Raw genomic sequence first — 21351 nt, 5'->3', positions numbered from 1 at the left:
TTTATATGTTGTTTTTTCTCTTACATTTGCAAGATGTCTCAAACTGATCCTGTCTCAGAAATCACAGTTGGAACCCTGCTGCCTGATAACAGTTCTACCAAAGCTAAGTGCATTTGTTGTAAATTTGTGGAAATTATATCTCCAGCTGTGGTATGTAATAGTTGTCATGATAAGCTTTTACATGCAGAGAATGGGTCCATCAGTAATAGTACAATGCCTGTTGTTCCTTCAACATCTAATGTACATGATATACCTGTGAATATAAAAGATTTTATTGCAGATGCGATTCAGAAGGCTTTGTCTGCCATTCCGCCTTCTAATAAATGTAAAAGATCTTCTTAAACTTCTCATAAAGTTGCTGAAATTTCAAATGACCGACAACATATTGAATTATCCTCCTCTGATGAGGATCTATATGATTCAGAAGATCCTTCCTCAGATACTGACACTGACAAATCTACTTATTTATTTAAAATGGAGTATATTCGTTCCTTGTTAAAAGAGGTGTTGATTACATTGGATATTGAAGAAACTAGTCCTCTTGATATTAAAACTAGTAAACATTTAAATTCTGTTTATAAACCTCCTGTGGTTACTCCAGAGGTTTTTCCAGTCCCTGATGCTATTTCTTATATGATTTCTAAGGAATGGAATAGGCCTGGTACTTCTATTATTCCTTCTTCAAGGTTTAAAAAATTGTATCCTTTGCCAGTAGTTAGATTGGAGTTTTGGGAAAAGATCCCCAAAGTTGATGGGGCTATTTCTACTCTTGCTAAACGTACTATTATTCCTATTCCTAAGGAAGATAGTACTTCTTTTAAAGACCCTTTTAGATAGGAAACTTGAATCTTATCTAAGGAAAGCTTATTTATATTCTGGCTATCTTCTCAGGCCTGCCATTTCTATGGCTGATGTTGCGGCTGCATCAACTTTTTGGTTGGAAAGTCTAGCGCAACAGGAAATGGATCCTGGATTTGTCTAGCATTGTTCGCTTGCTTCAACATGCTAATCATTTTATCTGTGATGCCATTTTTGATATCATCAAAATTGATGTTAAATTTATGTCTTTAGCTATTTTAGCTAGAAGAGCTTTGTGGCTTAAATATTGGAATGCTGACATGGTATCTAAGTCTAGATTACTATCTATTTCTTTCCAAGGTAATAGGTTATTTGGTTCTCAGTTGTATTCGATTATTTCAACTGTCACGGGGGGGGGGGGGGGGAAAGATTTTTTGCCTCAGGATAAACGACCGAAGGGTAAATCTAAAGCTTCTAACCGTTTTCGTTCCATTCGACAAAATAAGGAACAGAAACCTAATCCTTCCCCAAAAGAATCTGGTTCCAATTGGAAACCTTCTTCAAGTTGGAATAAGTCCAGACCGTTTAAGAAACCAAAGCCAGCCCCCAAGTCTGCATGAAGGTGCGGCCCTCATTCCAGCTCAGCTGGTAGGGGGCAGATTAAGATTCTTCCAAAATATTTGGGCAGATTCTGTCCAAAATCAATGGATTCAGAGTGTTATCTCTCAAGGGTACCGAATAGGATTCAGAGTAAGACCTCCTGTGAGATGATTTTTTCTCTCAGGCATCCCAGCAAATCCAGTAAAGGCTCAGGCTTTTCTAAAGTGTGTTTCAGACCTGGAGCTTTCAGGGGTAATCATACCAGTTCCGTTTAAGGAACAGGGTCTGGGGTTTTATTCAAATCTATTCATTGTTCCAAAGAAAGAAAATTAATTCAGGCCTGTTCTGGATCTGACAATTTTGAATCGTTATGTAAGTGTGCCAAATTTCAAAATGATGACTATAAGGACTATTATGCCTTTTGTTCAGCAAGAGCATTATATGTCCACAATAAACTTACAGGATACATATCTTTATATTCCAATTCATCCAGATCATTATCAGTTTCTGAGATTCTCTTTTCTAGACAAGCATTACCAATTTGTCGCTCTTCCATTTGGCCTAGCGACAGCTCCAAGAATCTTTTCAAAGGTTCTCGGTGCCCTTCTCTCTGTAATCAGAGAACGGGGTATTGCGGTGTTTCCTTATTTGGATGATATCTTGGTACTGGCTCAGTCTTTACATTCTGCAGAATCTCAAACAAATCAACTATTGTTGTTTCTTCAAAGACATGGTTGAAGGATCAATTTACCAAAAAGTTCCTTGATTCCTCAGAAAAGGGTCACCTTTTTAGGTTTCCAGATAGATTCAGTGTCTATGACTCTGTCTTTAACAGACAAGAGACGATTAAAATTGGATTCAGCTTGTCGGAACCTTCAGTCTCAATCATTCCTTTCAGTAGCTATGTGCATGGAAGTTTTAGGTCTCCTGACTGCAGCATCGGATGCAATCCCTTTTTCTCGTTTTCAGATGAGAACTCTCCAGCTTTGTATACTGAACCAATGGTGCAGGGATTATACAAAGATATCACAATTAATATCCTTAAATCCCAAAGTTTGACTCTCTCTGACTCGTATAGTCCATGGGGCCTCTTTTGTTCGTCCAACCTGGACTGTGATCACAGCAGATGCAAGTCTTTCAGGTTGGGGAGCTGTCTGTGGATCTCTGACAGCACAAGAGGATTGAAAATCTCAAGAGGCGAGGTTACCATTCAAAATTTTAGAACTCTGGGTGGCGAAGCTAACCGACAAGGGAAGCAGTCGTGTAGAGAGAGAGCTCCCTGTTTTTGGGCTCTGAAAGTGCCATTGTTACCCTATTTCTGTGGCCATCTGGGAGCAATCTTGTCCCCTCATACTTTGTGGACAATAGCCCTTACATCACAGAAGGTGAATAACTTGAGCATTGAATCCTCACCTACATCCTGGCCCAGACCCGGTCCTACCTAGTTGAATAGAAGCTGTCCATTTTTGCTCCGGAGGGTTGGGGATCCGCTCCGGAGCAAAACCTTTGCAAAGGATTACAAATTGAGGGGCGGATTAACGGACCACAGTTCGTCTGGGTGACCCTTCAGCACTACTCACCCTCACGGCATCGGAGGTGAGCCTCCCACCAAAGAACTCCACAGGTCTGTGAGACTGATAAATGTAAATAGTCCCTAAAACTGAGAGAACCCAGCTTATCCTGCCGCTGACAGGCTCTCAATAAAAAGATTTATAAAAAAAAAATTTAGAACTCTGTGCTATTTTCAGGGCTCTTCAGGTTTGGCCTCTGTTGAAGAGAGAACCGTTCATTTGTTTTCAGACAGACAATATCACAACTGTGGCATATGTCAATCATCAGGATGGGACTCACAGTCCTCAAGCTATGAAAGAAGTATCTTGGATACTTGCTTGGGCGGAATTCAGCTCCTGTCTAATTTCTGGGGTTCATATCCCAGGTATAGACAATTGAGAAGCTAATTAACTCAGCCGTCAGACTTTACATCCGAGGGAGTGGTCGCTCCATCCAGATGTGTTTTTTCAGGTTGTTCAGATGTGGCGTCTTCCAGAAATAGATCTGATGGCTTCCCATCTACACAAGAAACTACCCAGGTACCTGTCCAGGTCCAGGGATCCTCAGGCGGAAGCGATGGATGCGTTAGCAGTTCCTTGGTGTTACCAATCTGCTTATATCTTCCCGCCTCTGGTTCTTCTTCCAAGAGTGATTTCCAAGATCATCATGGAACAATCGTTTGTGTTGATGGTAGCTCCAGCATGGCCTCACAGGTTTTGGTAAGCGGATTTTGTTCAGATGTCCAGTTGCCAACCTTGGCCAATTCCATTAAAGGGACACTGAACCCAAATTTTTTTTTTTTGTAATTCAGAAAGAGCATGCAATTTTAAGCAACTTTCTATTTTACTCCTATTATCAATTTTTCTTCATTCTCTTGCAATCATTATTTGAAAAAGAAGGCATCTAAGCTTTTTTTAGGTTTCAGTACTCTGGACAGCACTTTTTTATTGGTGGATGAATTTATCCACCAATCAGCAAGGACAACTCAGGTTGTTCATCAAAAATGGGCCGGCATATAAACTTACATTCTTGCATTTCAAATAAAGATACCAATAGAATGAAGAATATTTGATAATAGGAGTAAATTAGAAAGTTGCTTAAAATGTCATGCTCAATCTGAATCACGAAAGAAAATTTTTGGGTACAGTGTCCCTTTAAGGCCAGACCTTCTGTTTCAAGGTCCGTTTTTCCATCAGGATCTCAAATCATTACATTTGAAGGTATGGAAATTGAACACCTAGTGCTTAGTCATAGAGGTTTCTCTGACTCAGTGATTGATACTATGTTACAGGCCATAGAGGTTTCTCTGACTCAGTGATTGATACTATGTTACAGGCTCCTAAATCTGTTTCTAGGAAGATTTATTATTGGGTTTGGAAGACTTATATTTCATGGTGTTCTTCTCATAAATTCTCTTGGCATTCTTTGAGAATTCCTAGAATTTTACAGTTTCTTCAGGATGGTTTGGATAAGGTTTTTTTTCTGCAAGTTCCTTGAAGGGACACATTTCTGCTCTGTTTTATTTCACAGAAAGATTGCTAAGCTTCCTGATATTCACTGTTTTGTACAGGCTTTGGTCTGTATCAAGCCTGTCATTAAATCAATCTCTCCTCCTTGGAGTCTTAATTTGGTTTTGAAGGCTTTACAGGCTCCTCCGTTTGAGCCTATGCATTCTTTGGATATTAAACTACTTTCTTGGAAAGTGTTGTTCCTTTTGGCCATCTCTTCTGCTAGAAGAGTTTCCAAATTATCTGCTCTTTCTTGTGAATCTCCTTTTCTGATTTTCCATCAGGATAAGGCAGTTTTGCGGACTTCATCTAAATTTCTACCTAAGGTTGTGAATTCTAACAACATTAATAGAGAAATGGTTGTCCCTTCTTTGTCTCCTAATCCTAAGAATTCTTTGGAGAGATCCTTACATTCTTTGGATGTGGTAAGAGCTTTGAAATATTATGTTGAAGCTACTAAAGATTTCAGGAAGACTTCTAGTCTATTGGTTATCATTTCTGGTTCTAAGAAAGGTCAGAAAGCTTCTGTCATTTCCTTGGCATCTTGGTTAAAGCTTTCGATTCATCAGGGTTATTTGGAGTCGGGTCAGGCCCCGCCTCAGAGAATTACAGCTCATTCTACTAGATTAGTCTCCACTTTGTGGGCTTTTAAGAATGAAGCTTTAGTTGATCAGATTTGCAAAGCAGCAACCTGGTCTTCTTTGCATATATTTACTAAATTCAACCGTTTTGATGTATTTGCTTCTTTGGAAGCAGTTTTTGGTAGAAAAGTTTTTCAGGCAGCCGTTTCAATTTGATTCCTCTGCTTATGTTATCTTTTCATTATGAAAATAAACTTATAATTTGGGCTGTGGATTAATTTTTTTCAGCAGAAAATGGCTGTTTTTATTTTATCCCTCCCTCTCTAGTGACTCTTCTGTGGAGTTCCACATCTTGGTTATTACTATCCCATACATCACTAGCTCATGGACTCTTGCCAATTACATGAAAAAAACCCCATAATTTATGATAAATTAATTTATTTCATTTTGGCAAGAGTCCATGAGACCCACCCTTTTTATGGTGGTTATGATTTTTTGTATAAAGCACAATTATGTCGAAATTCCTTTGTTGATGCTTTTTACTCCTTTCTTTATCACCCCACTACTTGGCTATTCATTAAACTTAATTGTGGACGTGGTGAGGGGTGTATTTATAGGCATTTTGAGTTTTGGGAAACTTTGCCCCTCCTGGTAGGATTGTATATGCCATATGTCAATAGCTCATGGACTCTTGCCAATATTAAAGAAATGAATTTATCAGGCAAGTTCGTACATAAATTATGTTTTTCCACTTTCTAAACATATGAAAGGTTTCTTCCCTTGTGAATCATTTCATGTTTTCTCAGATTACCCTTATGTGCAAAACTTTTTTCACACACTGTACATGTGAACGGCTTTTCTCCTGTGTGAATCCTTTCATGAGATTTCAGATCACTATTATGTATAAAACTTTTTCCACACTCTGAACATATAAAAGGATTTTCCCCTGTGTGATTCATTTCATGATTTTTCAGACTACTTATTTGTGTAAAACTTTTTCCACACTCGTTACAAGTGAAAGGCTTTTCTCCTGTGTGACTCCTTTCATGCTTTTTCAGATCACTCTTTTGTATAAAACGTTTTCCACACTCTGTACATATAAAAGGCTTTTCCCCTGTGTGACTCCTTTCATGTTTTCTCAGATTACTTTTTTCTGTAAAACTTTTTCCACACTCTGTACATGTGAAAAGCTTTTCTCCCGTGTGAATCCTTTCATGATTTTCCAGATGACTCTTACGTATAAAACTTTTTCCACACTCTGTACATGTGAAAGGCCTTTCCCCTGTGTGAATCCTTTCATGAAGTTTCAGATTATCCATTTGTGTAAAACTTTTCCCACACTCTGTACATGTGAAAGGCTTTTCCCCCGTGTGACTCCTGTCATGATTTTTCAGATGACTCTTATGTATAAAACTTTTTCCACACTCTGTACATGTGAAAGGCTTTTCCCCTGTGTGAATCCTTTCATGAAGTTTCAGATTATCCATTCGTGTAAAACTATTTCCACACTCTGTACATGTGAAAGGCTTTTCCCCTGTGTGAATACTTTCATGATTTTTCAGATGACTCTTATGTTTAAAACTTTTTCCACACTCTGTACATGTGAAAGGCTTTTCCCCTGTGTGAATCCTTTCATGAAGTTTCAGATTATCCATTCGTGTAAAACTTTTTCCACACTCTGTACATGTGAAAGGCTTTTCTCCTGTGTGAATCCTTTCATGAAGTTTCAGATTATCCTTTCGTGTAAAACTTTCTCCACACTCTGTACATGTGAAAGGCTTTTCCCCTGTGTGAATTCTTTCATGAGTTTTCAGATTATCCTTTCGTGTAAAACTTTCTCCACACTCTGTACATGTGAATGGCTTTTCCCCTGTGTGACTCCTTTCATGATGATATTTCAGACAACTCTTTTCTGTAAAACTTTTTCCCCACTCTGTACATGTGAAAAGCTTTTCACCAGTGTAATTCTTTTTATGAGTTTTCAGATTATACATTTGTGTAAAACTTTTTCCACACTCTGTACAGTTAAATGGTTTCTCTCCTGTGTGGGTCCTTTCATGAGCTATACGTTTTGTCATTTGTATAAAACATTTGACACACTCAGTACATGTGTGAGGCTTCTCACCTGTGTGAATTCTGTGGTGTTCTAGGAGATGAGACTTATATCTAAAGCTTTTCTCACATTCTGTACATTTGAAATGTTTCTCCTTTGTATGAATCATTTGGCTAGACTGTAGACTTTTCTCTTCTTTAAAAATTTGTGAAAACTCAGTAAATGTTTGTGGCTTATCCTCAGGGATAATCATTTCACTAGATAAGGCATAAATGTTTTCCTCTTGTTTGATTACTAAATTACTCTCTGTACATAATGATTGCTGCCCAGCTCCTTCCAATTCACCATCTTCTTTAAATATCTGCTGTGATTTACCCAATGTTTGTGAATAGTCATTGGTGTCTAAAAATGTCTGTGTCTGTGATATCATTCTGATGCTTCCTGTAATGAAGGATGGATATGAACTATCCATGTGTTTGTCTACATAAAAAGAAATTAAATAAAGATAAATAACAATATTTATTCTTTATAATATAATCCATTTAAATTAAAAAAATCATATTATTTTATACGCAACAAAATATCTTCCTTTTTTTAATTTTACATTTATTTACCTATAAATCACAAATTAAAAAATGACAACAAAGAATGTTGCATAATGTTCTCAGCCAGGGAACAAGTACATCTGTATTCCGGGCAAGAGAGGTGGCATCCACCATCCTCATTTAACATTGTACAAGCAAGCTCACATACAGTCCTGCCCGACTCATGCTTAATAAGTTGGGTGACAACATGATGCCTTAATCCTCACAGACTATTAATCAGTTTGAGATGTTTTGAGAGGGTAAGAAGCAGTGATTTTACAATACGTTTAAGCTTTCAGCTGTGGTTGTTTAATTTATATAAACAGACAAAAATGTTATTAGTTTAATAATATTTACTACAAAATTAAGCACACGTCAGGGGCAGTTCTGGGGTCAGCAAAAAGGTAGTCATTTAAGTGTAGTTATGGGTGTTCCATGAGTGAGGTCAGGGCAGGGAAAGAGGGAGTTGCAGGTGTTCTGGGTACAGAAATCTGGGGGGAGGTTAGGCAGTTGTTAAACATGATCTGTCTAAAAGGACAGAGGGGGAGTAGTATTTTTTATCCTGATCCTCATCCCAGTGGGAGTTGCTCCTTCTTTATAACTAGGGATGCACCGAAATTAAAATTCTAGACCGAAACCGAAACTGCAGGATGCCCTTGGCCGAAAACCGAAACCGAAAATGACTTTTTCCACCAAATTATTTTAAAAGTTTTTTTTTCTATAATTTTATTATTAATATAAGACTTTTTATTATATATATATATATATATATATATATATATATATATATATATATATATATATATATATATATATACACACACATATACATATACATACATACATACATACATACATACTTTTGAATATTTGACACAATCCTAAATTATTACTTATCTGCAGGTACACACAGCAGGCAGCATGGGGTTAAGCATTAAGACATGGTACTGAGGCACACAGAGAAATACAGGAGATGGTATTACAAGTGTACTGCTTGTGGATTGTAGCCGAAACAATTACAGTTCTGTCAGTGTGCAAACGGCTCCTACATGTTTATATTCACTCTTATCTGGCAAACAGCTCGTTGTGCAGTACTCAGGAGGAGGAGGTGACAGCTGCTTGTAATGACACCACACTGCAGCCCGCTCTGTTTACACAGTAGTCTCCTAATCTTGCCGTGTCAGGTGAAATTTATGACACTTGCCTGCAGAGCCATATAGTTACTTGTAACAGATCCTCCGGTCAGTGAATGTGTGAAAGGCTTATACATATATTTACCCTTATCTGGCTCCCTGTCTAATCATGACTTTATTTGAAAAAGCAGCTCATCCTGCAGGACTCAATGAGCTGCTTTTTCAAATAAAGTCACAGTTAGACAGGGAGCCAGATAAGGGTAAATATATGTATTAGCCTTTCACACACTCACTGACCGGAGGATCCGTTCCAAGTAACTATATGGCTCTACAGGCAAGTGTCATAAAAAAGTCACCTGACACAGCAAATTCTCTCTCTCACTCTGCCGCTCTGCTTCAAGACAGTGAGTGAACAGCCCAGACCACAGTGCCGCACCCCCTCTAACCGCGAGGCATTCTGGGGCATGAAGTTCATTTGAATATGGCCTGGAAATAACCCAGCCACATGGGGCTAAAATTAGGATAAGCTTGTAACTGCTTATAGCGGTCGGTGAGGCATGGGGGAGGACACTTTGGGGAATAAAAATCTGTCTGCCAGGGGATGATTTCGTGGGGCATAGGGGTTCATTTAATTTTACATAGAGGATGCAATTTTCGGCCGGTTTTCCCCTCTTTCGGCCGAAATGGTATAGGCCCATTTTCGTCCGAAAATTTCGGTGGCCGAAATTTCGGTGCATCCCTATTTATAACTGTCACTGACACAAATGTTCTTAAAGATGCAGATATACATATTATACTTTATATTTGTTTAATGAATGATTTATTCTATTTTCCTAGTAAATAAAGTCAGCATAATATCTATTTTACTCACCTAACACATATGAGTTCATGCTGATAACAGGCGTCTGTGCTCAGAAAGAAGGTTCCCTTATTCACTCCAGTTACATCAATACCTGATATTATTATTATGGGTTATTTGTAGAGCGCCAACAGATTACGCAGCGCTAATGTCTCTCAGTGCTCTGTCCGTTTCTGTAAAAAGTATATTAAATGGTTAAGACAGATAATAATAAATAATGGTTCTGATTAACTATAACTATGGTATAATTAAATGCACACATAACAATCCATGTGATACAGATCAGCTGATTAGGTTATTACATATGTGATATTGATTCACCACACAAGCATTTAGTACAGTTAACATTGTGTGTGTTATAATTGCCCCTTAAAGGGACATTAAAGTCCAAATTAATCGTTCATGATTCAGATAGGGCATGTCATTTTAAACAACTTTCTAATTTACTTTTATCATCAAATTTGCTTTGTTCTCTTGGTATTTTTAGTTGAAAGCTAAACCTAGGAGGCTCCTATGCTAATTTCTAAGCCCTAGAAGGCTGCCTCTCATCTAAATGCATTTGACATTTTTTCACAGCTAGATGGTGTTAGTTCATGTGCTTCATATAAATAACATTGTGCACATGGAGTTATTTAAGAGTCAGCACAAATTGCCTGAAATGCAAGTCTGTCAAAAGATCTGAGATAAGGAGGAAGTCTGCAGAAACTTAGATTCAAGGTAATTACAGAGGTAAAAAGTATATTTCTTTAACAGTGTTGGTTATGCAAAACTAGGGAATAGTAAATAACATAATTTATGCTTACCTGATAAATTCCTTTCTTCTGTTGTGTGATCAGTCCACGGGTCATCATTACTTCTGGGATATAACTCCTCCCCAACAGGAAATGCAAGAGGATTCACCCAGCAGAGCTGCATATAGCTCCTCCCCTCTACGTCACTCCCAGTCATTCGACCAAGAATCAACGAAAAAGGAGAAACCAAGGGTGAAGTGGTGACTGGAGTATAATTTAAAAAATATCTACCTGCCTTAAAAAACAGGGCGGGCCGTGGACTGATCACACAACAGAAGAAAGGAATTTATCAGGTAAGCATAAATTATGTTTTCTTCTGTTATGTGTGATCAGTCCACGGGTCATCATTACTTCTGGGATACCAATACCAAAGCAAAAGTACACGGATGACGGGAGGGATAGGCAGGCTCATTATACAGAAGGAACCACTGCCTGAAGAACCTTTCTCCCAAAAATAGCCTCCGAAGAAGCAAAAGTGTCAAATTTGTAAAATTTGGAAAAAGTATGAAGCGAAGACCAAGTTGCAGCCTTGCAAATCTGTTCAACAGAGGCCTCATTCTTAAAGGCCCAAGTGGAAGCCACAGCTCTAGTAGAATGAGCTGTAATTCTTTCAGGAGGCTGCTGTCCAGCAGTCTCATAGGCTAAACGAATTATGCTACGAAGCCAGAAGGAGAGAGAGGTAGCCGAAGCCTTATGACCTCTTCTCTGACCAGAGTACACGACAAACAGGGAAGACGTTTGTCGAAAATCCTTAGTTGCCTGCAAGTAGAACTTGAGGGCACGAACTACATCTAGATTGTGTAGAAGACGTTCCTTCTTTGAAGAAGGATTCGGGCACAGAGAAGGAACCACGATCTCTTGATTGATGTTCCTGTTAGTGACTACCTTAGGTAAGAACCCAGGTTTAGTACGCAGAACTACCTTATCTGAATGAAAAATCAAATAAGGAGAATCACAATGTAAAGCTGATAACTCAGAGACTCTCCGAGCCGAAGAAATAGCCATTAAAAATAACACTTTCCAAGATAACAACTTTATATCAATGGAATGAAGGGGTTCAAACGGAACTCCTTGTAGAACGTTAAGAACAAGATTTAAACTCCATGGCGGAGCAACAGTTTTAAACACAGGCTTGATTCTAGCTAAAGCCTGACAAAAGGCCTGGACGTCTGGATTTTCTGATAGACGCCTGTGCAACAAGATGGACAGAGCTGAGATCTGTCCCTTTAATGAACTAGCCGATAAACCCTTTTCTAAACCTTCTTGTAGAAAGGACAATATCCTAGGAATCCTAACCTTACTCCAGGAGTAACCTTTGGATTCGCACCAGTATAGGTATTTACACCATATCTTATGGTAAATTCTTCTGGTAACAGGCTTCCTAGCCTGTATCAGGGTATCAATAACCGACTCAGAAAAACCACGTTTTGATAAAATCAAGCGTTCAATTTCCAAGCAGTCAGCTTCAGAGAAGTTAGATTTTGATGTTTGAATGGACCCTGTATCAGCAGGTCCTGTCTTAGAGGTAGAGACCAAGGCGGACAGGATGACATGTCCACTAGATCTGCATACCAAGTCCTGCGTGGCCACGCAGGCGCTATTAGAATCACTGATGCTCTCTCCTGTTTGATTTTGGCAATCAATCGAGGAAGCAGCGGAAAGGGTGGAAACACATAAGCCATCCCGAAGTTCCAAGGTGCTGTCAAAGCATCTATCAGAACCGCTCCCGGATCCCTGGATCTGGACCCGTAGCGAGGAAGTTTGGCATTCTGGCGAGACGCCATGAGATCTATCTCTGGTTTGCCCCAACGTCGAAGTATTTGGGCAAAGACCTCCGGATGAAGTTCCCACTCCCCCGGATGAAAAGTCTGGCGACTCAAGAAATCCGCCTCCCAGTTCTCCACTCCCGGGATGTGGATTGCTGACAGGTGGCAAGAGTGAGACTCTGCCCAGCGAATTATCTTTGATACTTCCATCATTGCTAGGGAGCTTCTTGTCCCTCCTTGATGGTTGATGTAAGCTACAGTCGTGATGTTGTCCGACTGAAACCTGATGAACCCCCGAGTTCTTAACTGGGGCCAAGCCAGAAGGGCATTGAGAACTGCTCTCAATTCCAGAATGTTTATTGGTAGGAGACTTTCCTCCTGATTCCATTGTCCCTGAGCCTTCAGAGAATTCCAGACAGCGCCCCAACCTAGTAGGCTGGCGTCTGTTGTTACAATTGTCCAGTCCGGCCTGCTGAATGGCATCCCCCTGGACAGATGTGGCCGAGAAAGCCACCATAGAAGAGAGTTTCTGGTCTCTTGATCCAGATTCAGAGTAGGGGACAAGTCTGAGTAATCCCCATTCCACTGACTCAGCATGCACAATTGCAGCGGTCTGAGATGTAGACGTGTAAAGGGTACTATGTCCATTGCTGCTACCATTAAGCCGATCACCTCCATGCATTGAGCTACTGACGGGAGTTGAATGGAATGAAGGACACGGCATGCATTTAGAAGCTTTGTTAATCTGTCTTCTGTCAGATAAATCTTCATTTCTACAGAATCTATCAGAGTCCCCAAGAATGGGACTCTTGTGAGAGGAAAGAGAGAACTCTTCTTTTCGTTCACTTTCCATCCATGCGACCTTAGAAATGCCAGGACTAACTCTGTATGAGATTTGGCAGTTTGAAAGCTTGAAGCTTGTATCAGAATGTCGTCTAGGTACGGAGCTACCGAAATTCCTCGCGGTCTTAGTGCCGCCAGAAGGGCACCCAGAACCTTTGTGAAGATTCTTGGAGCCGTAGCCAATCCGAATGGAAGAGCTACAAACTGGTAATGCCTGTCTAAGAAGGCAAACCTTAGATACCGGTAATGATCTTTGTGAATCGGTATGTGAAGGTAAGCATCCTTTAAATCCACTGTAGTCATGTACTGACCCTTTTGGATCATGGGTAAGATTGTCCGAATAGTTTCCATTTTGAACGATGGAACTCTTAGGAATTTGTTTAGGATCTTTAAATCCAAGATTGGCCTGAAAGTTCCCTCTTTTTTGGGAACCACAAACAGGTTTGAGTAAAACCCTTGTCCTTGTTCCGACCGCGGAACCGGATGGATCACTCCCATTAATAACAGATCTTGTACACAGCGTAGAAACGCTTCTTTCTTTATCTGGTTTGTTGACAACCTCGACAGATGAAATCTCCCTCTTGGGGGAGAGAATTTGAAGTCTAGAAGGTATCCTTGAGATATGATCTCTAACGCCCAGGGATCCTGAACGTCTCTTGCCCAAGCCTGGGCGAAGAGAGAGAGTCTGCCCCCCACTAGATCCGGTCCCGGATCGGGGGCCCTCGATTCATGTTGTCTTAGGGGCAGCAGCAGGTTTCCTGGCCTGCTTGCCCTTGTTCCAGGACTGGTTAGGTTTCCAGCCTTGTCTGTAACGAGCAACGGCTCCTTCCTGTTTTGGAGCAGTGGAGGTTGGTGCTGCTCCTGCTTTGAAATTCCGAAAGGAACGAAAATTAGACTGTCTAGCCCTAGCTTTGGCTTTGTCTTGAGGCAGGGCGTGGCCCTTACCTCCTGTAATGTCAGCGATAATTTCTTTCAAACCGGGCCCAAATAAAGTCTGCCCTTTGAAAGGTATATTAAGTAATTTGGACTTAGAAGTTACATCAGCTGACCAGGATTTTAGCCACAGCGCCCTACGTGCCTGAATGGCGAATCCTGAGTTCTTAGCCGTAAGTTTGGTTAAATGTACTACGGCCTCCGAAATGAATGAATTAGCTAGTTTAAGGACTCTAAGCCTGTCCGTAATGTCGTCCAGCGTAGCTGAACTAAGGTTCTCTTCCAGAGACTCCATCCAAAATGCTGCCGCAGCCGTAATCGGCGCGATGCATGCAAGGGGTTGTAATATAAAACCTTGTTGAACAAACATTTTCTTAAGGTAACCCTCTAATTTTTTATCCATTGGATCTGAAAAAGCACAGCTATCCTCCACCGGGATAGTGGTACGCTTAGCTAAGGTAGAAACTGCTCCCTCCACCTTAGGGACCGTTTGCCATAAGTCCCGTGTGGTGGCGTCTATTGGAAACATCTTTCTAAATATTGGAGGGGGTGAGAACGGCACACCGGGTCTATCCCACTCCTTAGTAACAATTTCAGTTAGTCTCTTAGGTATAGGAAAAACGTCAGTACTCGCCGGTACCGCAAAGTATTTATCCAACCTACACAATTTCTCTGGTATTGCAACAGTGTTACAATCATTAAGAGCAGCTAAAACCTCCCCTAGTAATACACGGAGGTTCTCCAATTTAAATTTAAAATTTGAAATATCTGAATCCAATCTGTTTGGATCAGAACCGTCACCCACAGAATGAAGCTCTCCGTCCTCATGCTCTGCAAGCTGTGACGCAGTATCAGACATGGCTCTAGTATTATCAGCGCACTCTGTTCTCACCCCAGAGTGATCACGCTTGCCCCTTAGTTCCGGTAATTTAGCCAAAACTTCAGTCATAACAGTAGCCATATCTTGTAATGTTATCTGTAATGGCCGCCCAGATGTACTAGGCGTCACAATATCACGCACCTCCCGGGCGGGAGATGCAGGTACTGACACGTGAGGCGAGTTAGTCGGCATAACTCTCCCCTCGCTGTTTGGTGAAATTTGTTCAATTTGTACAGATTGGCTTTTATTTAAAGTAGCATCAATACAGTTAGTACATAAATTTCTATTGGGCTCCACCTTGGCATTGGAACAAATGACACAGGTATCTTCCTCTGAATCAGACATGTTTAACACACTAGCAAATAAACTTGCAACTTGGTTACAATCCTATTTAACAAAAACGTACTGTGCCTCAAAGAAGCACTAAACGATTAAATGACAGTTGAAATAATGAACTGAAAAACTGTTATAGCATCAATCCTTGAAAACAACACAACTTTTAGCAAAGGTTTGTTCCCATTAGTAAAGTAACAATAATTACATTTGAAACGTAAAAATTACAGAGCAACGTTTGTAATCACAGTCAATATATAAGTCTCACAGCTCTGCTGAGAGAATCTACCTCCCTTCAAAGAAGTTTGAAGACCCCTGAGTTCTGTTAGATATGAACCGGATCATGCAGGAAATACAAGAGTAACTGACTGGAAATTTTTGATGCGTAGCAAAGAGCGCCAAAAACGGCCCCTCCCCCTCACACACAGCAGTGAGAGAGAAACGAAACTGTCACATTAAAACAAGCAGCTGCCAAGTGGAAAAATAATGCCCAAACATTTATTCACTCAGTACCTCAGAAAATGCAAACGATTCTACATTCCAGCAAAAACGTTTAACATAATAAATACCTATTAAAAGGTTTAATGTACTTTTTACAGAGTATACATACATGTTATTATAACGGTATGGCAGGATTTTCTCATCAATTCCATTCAGAAAATAAAAACTGCTACATACCTCAATGCAGATTCATCTGCCCGCTGTCCCCTGATCTGAAGCTTTTACCTCCCTCAGATGGCCGAGAAACAGCAATATGATCTTAACTACTCCGGTTAAAATCATAGTAAAAAACTCTGGTAGATTCTTCTTCAAACTCTGCCAGAGAGGCAATAACACGCTCCGGTGCTATTGTAAAATAACAAACTTTTGATTGAAGTTATAAAAACTAAGTATAATCACCATAGTCCTCTCACACATCCTATCTAGTCGTTGGGTGCAAGAGAATGACTGGGAGTGACGTAGAGGGGAGGAGCTATATGCAGCTCTGCTGGGTGAATCCTCTTGCATTTCCTGTTGGGGAGGAGTTATATCCCAGAAGTAATGATGACCCGTGGACTGATCACACATAACAGAAGAAAAAGAGATTATCTATTTTATCAAACATTAACATTTTGGGTGTTTATTATCACTTTAAATATGAATCTTCCCCGATCTATACAACATAATGGTAGAAAATCACTTTAACTGGGGCCATATCAAAACGTTACAAATATATTATAATCTTTATTTTCTATCATTTATATGAAACAATATTTTCTACTGAAAGAAATGTTAAAAATATCAGTTGTTTAAATATAAGTTAAATTGTATACTGCAGTATTGGTATTGTACTTCCTATTAATTCTCTGTCAGACATCTTGTCATGTGATCCACCCCCCATCCTATAACTTCTCTTGGTCAATACTGTGTTGTCTTAAATCACACTGCAATTGGGTATGAGAGAGATAGGCACTAAAATGTTCATTTCAATTGCTATATTAGATATAGAAAAGAAAAGGAAGTGTTTGTGTTTACATAGAGTAATAACATAATGAGATGTTTTTTGGCAAGTTCAGTCCATTTAAAAGGACCAAAAAATATAGAATTACAAAACCACAGGTGCATAATAAAAATACAATGCAATAAAACTTACTATTAATTTAAAAGGGAAGTAGATCGTTTTCTGATAAATGTAGTTCTGCACCTGTACCATGTGACAGCTATCAGCCAATAACAGACTCATATTTTTATATAATGTGAACTCCTGCATATGCTAAGTAGGAGCCAGAGCCTCGGGTCATTTAAAAGGCTGTGTACAATTTAATAATGAAAATAAATTACAAACAGCAAACAGTTATTTCACATAAAAACTAAACCTAAAGGTGAAATTTCCCATACACTTTATACTATTTTATAGATCGGTAAAACAAGTCATTAGAAACACATTAAAGCAGGGGTGCCCACACTTTTTTGTGCGTGGATCTACTTTTCAAATGAGCAGCACAAATAAAGATAATGAAGAAAAACTGATAATAGGAGTAAATGAGAAAGTTGCAGGTTCTAGATCTGAATCAAGAAAAAAATAAAACGTGTTTCATATCCCTTTAAGGTTGCATGATTTAGCAACACATGGATGTGCAAAAGCATAAAGATACAACAGATTAATCCCAAGGACAAAAGTAGCACTAACTTTAATTCAGGTTAACAGGAGTAACCCCTTGTGCCGTGTTACAAAACACTGCATTCAAATGACTGCCACTGACCCCCTTTACTTTGTGCCGTGGGCTTGGCCTGATATGACCCAGTGAGACTCACACAAACAAATCAGACCATTTCTTACTGGGTCAATACGTTCATTTGCCAGAAGTCAATCAGATTTGTTCCTTTAGCAGAGCACAGCAGCTTCCGCTTACCCTCCTAACGATACTATATTGTTATATCCATAGGAAGAGTACTCACTCAACCATGCTTTTGATAGGCCAGTTGTGTTGTCATTCAAAAATCATCTACATTGATTGGTTGAAATTGATGTCCCTCAAGATCAAATCCTGTAGCACTTTAAATATCCGACCATCAGACTGTTTAATGACCTGCCCCTCACACACTGCGGTAGATAAAGCGTTATCCCTGGCAACCATACTCTACTCACGCCCCAGTGTTGAGATCGTGTAAAGTGACCACATCATTTTGATCACATCGACCGTGATCTACCAGCAGTGCCTTCGGGATCTACTGGTAGATCTTGATCTACCTATTGGGCACCCCTGCATTAAAGGGACAGCAAAGTCTAAATTAAACTTTTACGATTCAAAATTTAAACAAATCTACAATTTCCTTCTATTACCAAATCTGTTTTATTCCCTTGGAGACCTTTGTAGCAAAGGTAGACGCAATATAGAAGCGCCAAAATGGCTAAAGTATGCTTAACAGGAAACACAATGCTATAAAAGCAGACTAACACAATTATAAGAACAGCAGACTAAACAGATACATTGATGGTGTGTTTAAAGAATAAATTAGATTCAGTTATCTCGTTGATTATCTGATAACAGATATTGAAGTAGATTAATTTATACACAGGATATGAGTTGAATGTTTAAGAGCATATGTGTGAGGAATGTATCCACTAGTCATAGGATTATAACATAAGGGTAATCCCTGTAGTATATTATATAAAAATGAGTCTACAACTCACTAATACCAGATCACTAAAACCAGGTCAGGAATAAATCAAATTCCACTAATGTGAATGTTACTCAAATATGAATATCAATATATAAGGACCATGATTCAGTTGTTCAGATATTATTAAAAACAAATTTATTAACAAACAGACGGCTAGATTTAGAGTTTTGTCGGTAACGACCCGCGTAGCTAACGCCGGCTTTTTTCTGGCCGCACCATAAAAATAACTCTGGTATTGAGAGTCCACATAAAGGCTGCGTTAGGCTCCAAAAAGGAGCGTAGAGCATATTTAACGCAGCTTCAACTCTCAATACCAGAGTTGCTTACGCAAGCGGCCATCCTCAAAAACGTGCTCGTGCACGATTCCCCCATAGGAAACAATGGAGCTGTTTGAGCTGAAAAAAAACCTAACACCTGCAAAAAAAGCCGCGTTCAGCTCCTAACGCAGCCCCATTGTTTGCTATGCGGAAACACTTCCTACGTCTGCACCTAACACTCTAACATGTACCACGAGTCTAAACACCCCTAACCTTACACTTATTAACCCCTATTCTGCCACCCCCGCTATCGCTGACCCCTGCATATTATTATTAACCCCTAATCTGCCGCTCCGTAAACCGCTGCTACTTACATTATCCCTATGTACCCCTAATCTGCTGCCCTAACATCGCCGACCCCTATATTATATTTATTAACCCCTAATCTGCCCCCCACAATGTCGCCTCCACCTGCCTACACTTATTAACCCCTAATCTGCCGAGCGGACCGCACCGCTATTATTATAAAGTTATTAACCCCTAAACCGCCTCACTAACCCTATAATAAATAGTATTAACCCCTAATCTGCCCTCCCCAACATCGCCGACACCTAACTTCAAACATTAACCCCTAATCTGCCGACTGAGCTAAGTCTAACCCTAACACTAACACCCCCCTAAATTAAATATAATTTAAATCTAACGAAATAAATTAACTCGTATTAAATAAATTATTTCTATTTAAAGCTAAATACTTACCTGTAAAATAAATCCTAATATAGCTACAATATAAATTATAATTATATTATAGCTATTTTAGGATTTATATTTATTTTACAGGTAACTTTGTATTTATTTTAACCAGGTACAATAGCTATTAAATAGTTAAGAACTATTTAATAGCTAAAATAGTTAAAATAATTACAAAATTACCTGTAAAATAAATCCTAACCTAAGTTACAATTAAACCCAACACTACACTATCAATAAATTAATTAAATAAACTACCTACAATTACCTACAATTAACCTAACACTACACTATCAATAAATTAATTAAATACAATTCCTACAAATAAATACAATTAAATAAACTAGCTAAAGTACAAAAAATAAAAAAGAACTAAGTTACAAAAAATAAAAAAATATTTACAAACATAAGAAAAATATTACAACAATTTTAAACTAATTACACCTACTCTAAGCCCCCTAATAAAATAACAAAGCCCCCCAAAATAAAAAAATGCCCTACCCTATTCTAAATTACTAAAGTTCAAAGCTCTTTTACCTTGCCAGCCCTGAACAGGGCCCTTTGCGGGGCATGTCCCAAGAAGTTCAGCTCTTTTGCCTGTAAAAAAAAAACATACAATACCCAAGCCCCCCAACATTACAACCCACCACCCACATACCCCTAATCTAACCCAAACCCTCCTTAAATAAACCTAACACTAAGCCCCTGAAGATCTTCCTACCTTGTCTTCACCTCACCGGGTTCGGCGATCTGTCCAGAAGAGCTCCTCTGATGTCCTGATCCAAGCCCAAGCGGGGGGCTGAAGAGGTCCATGATCCGGCTGAAGTCTTCATCCAAGCGGGGCAGAAGCGGCATCCATCCGGAGCGGAGTGGCAGCATCCTGAAGACCTCCGACGCGGAACATCCATCCTGGCCGACGACTGAACGACGAATGACGGTTTCTTTAAATGACGTCATCCAAGATGGCGTCCCTCGAATTCCGATTGGCTGATAGGATTCTATCAGCCAATCGGAATTAAGGTAGGAATATTCTGATTGGCTGATGGAATCAGCCAATCAGAATCAAGTTCAATCCGATTGGCTGATCCAATCAGCCAATCAGATTGAGCTTGCATTCTATTGGCTGTTCCGATCAGCCAATAGAATGCGAGCTCAATCTGATTGGCTGATTGGATCAGCCAAAAATATAGAAAATGGAAAAAAGCAAGAGAAAAAAAGGCCCTATCCAAGGGCTGAAACGCGTTGATCAGTATCCCCACCAGGATTTGTGAGACTTTTTAATTCTTCCAGGATCGTTTATTTGGTGAGTGTCACTTCAATAGTCTCCACCTTTAAATAGCAATTTGTACACTGTAGTTTTCTTTCTTGTTTTTTTCCCTTAGGTCATTTTGTATATGGACAAGTACCATTAAACCAGCAGTGGGATTTCCAGGCACCACTAAGGAATTTCTTCCATCACATTTTATTGGACACTAAAATATCCATAGATATACTATCAGGAATATATTTTGAACACTTGTATTTATTTAATTTTTGGACATTTTGATATATTCTATTATTGACATATTATATATTTTTTGGACACTTGGATACACTCCCACTTTTTTATATTTTATATTTTTTATTTTTTTCACATTTTTAAAGAAATTTTCAAATTTTTCTTGCTTTTTTAAATTGTTTCCATTTTTTATTTTTTTTATTTTTCACTCACATATTTAATACCAGCCCTAAATACCAGCCCTTTCCTTTTTACATATATCCCTGCTGGAGGATTATTATATTAAAATCGATTAAACATCATTATATTTCTTCATAGTGTTAATACTTGTATACCTCAAAGTACTTGTATACCTTAAAGTTATTGTTTTCAATTATTATTTTATATTTGGATTTGGATCATCACCAAAATCTCAGCGAGATTACGAGTCTTGCGTTAGCCTTAAAAAGCAGCATTGAGGGGTCCCAA

At 39.1% G+C, this 21351-nt stretch overlaps 1 protein-coding gene across 1 annotated transcript in view; it reads right to left on the bottom strand.

The window, feature by feature from the left end:
- Positions 1–5689: 5689 nt before the first annotated feature.
- Positions 5690–21351, bottom strand: part of LOC128659938 (oocyte zinc finger protein XlCOF6-like) — a 46580-nt gene continuing 30918 nt past the window's right edge. Inside the window, exons 2-3 of the mRNA XM_053713530.1 lie at positions 9680–9840; positions 5690–7571 (exon numbers count right to left, since the gene is read on the bottom strand). Of these exons, the coding sequence (XP_053569505.1) occupies positions 5794–7571; positions 9680–9698 (1797 nt within the window). The 5' untranslated portion in view covers positions 9699–9840 and the 3' untranslated portion in view covers positions 5690–5793. The remainder of the gene's footprint in view (positions 7572–9679; positions 9841–21351) is intronic.

This window comes from Bombina bombina, chromosome 5 (assembly GCF_027579735.1).
Source record: "Bombina bombina isolate aBomBom1 chromosome 5, aBomBom1.pri, whole genome shotgun sequence".
NCBI classification, from domain to species: Eukaryota; Metazoa; Chordata; class Amphibia; order Anura; family Bombinatoridae; genus Bombina; species Bombina bombina.
This window is presented reverse-complemented; position numbering and strand designations above follow the sequence as displayed.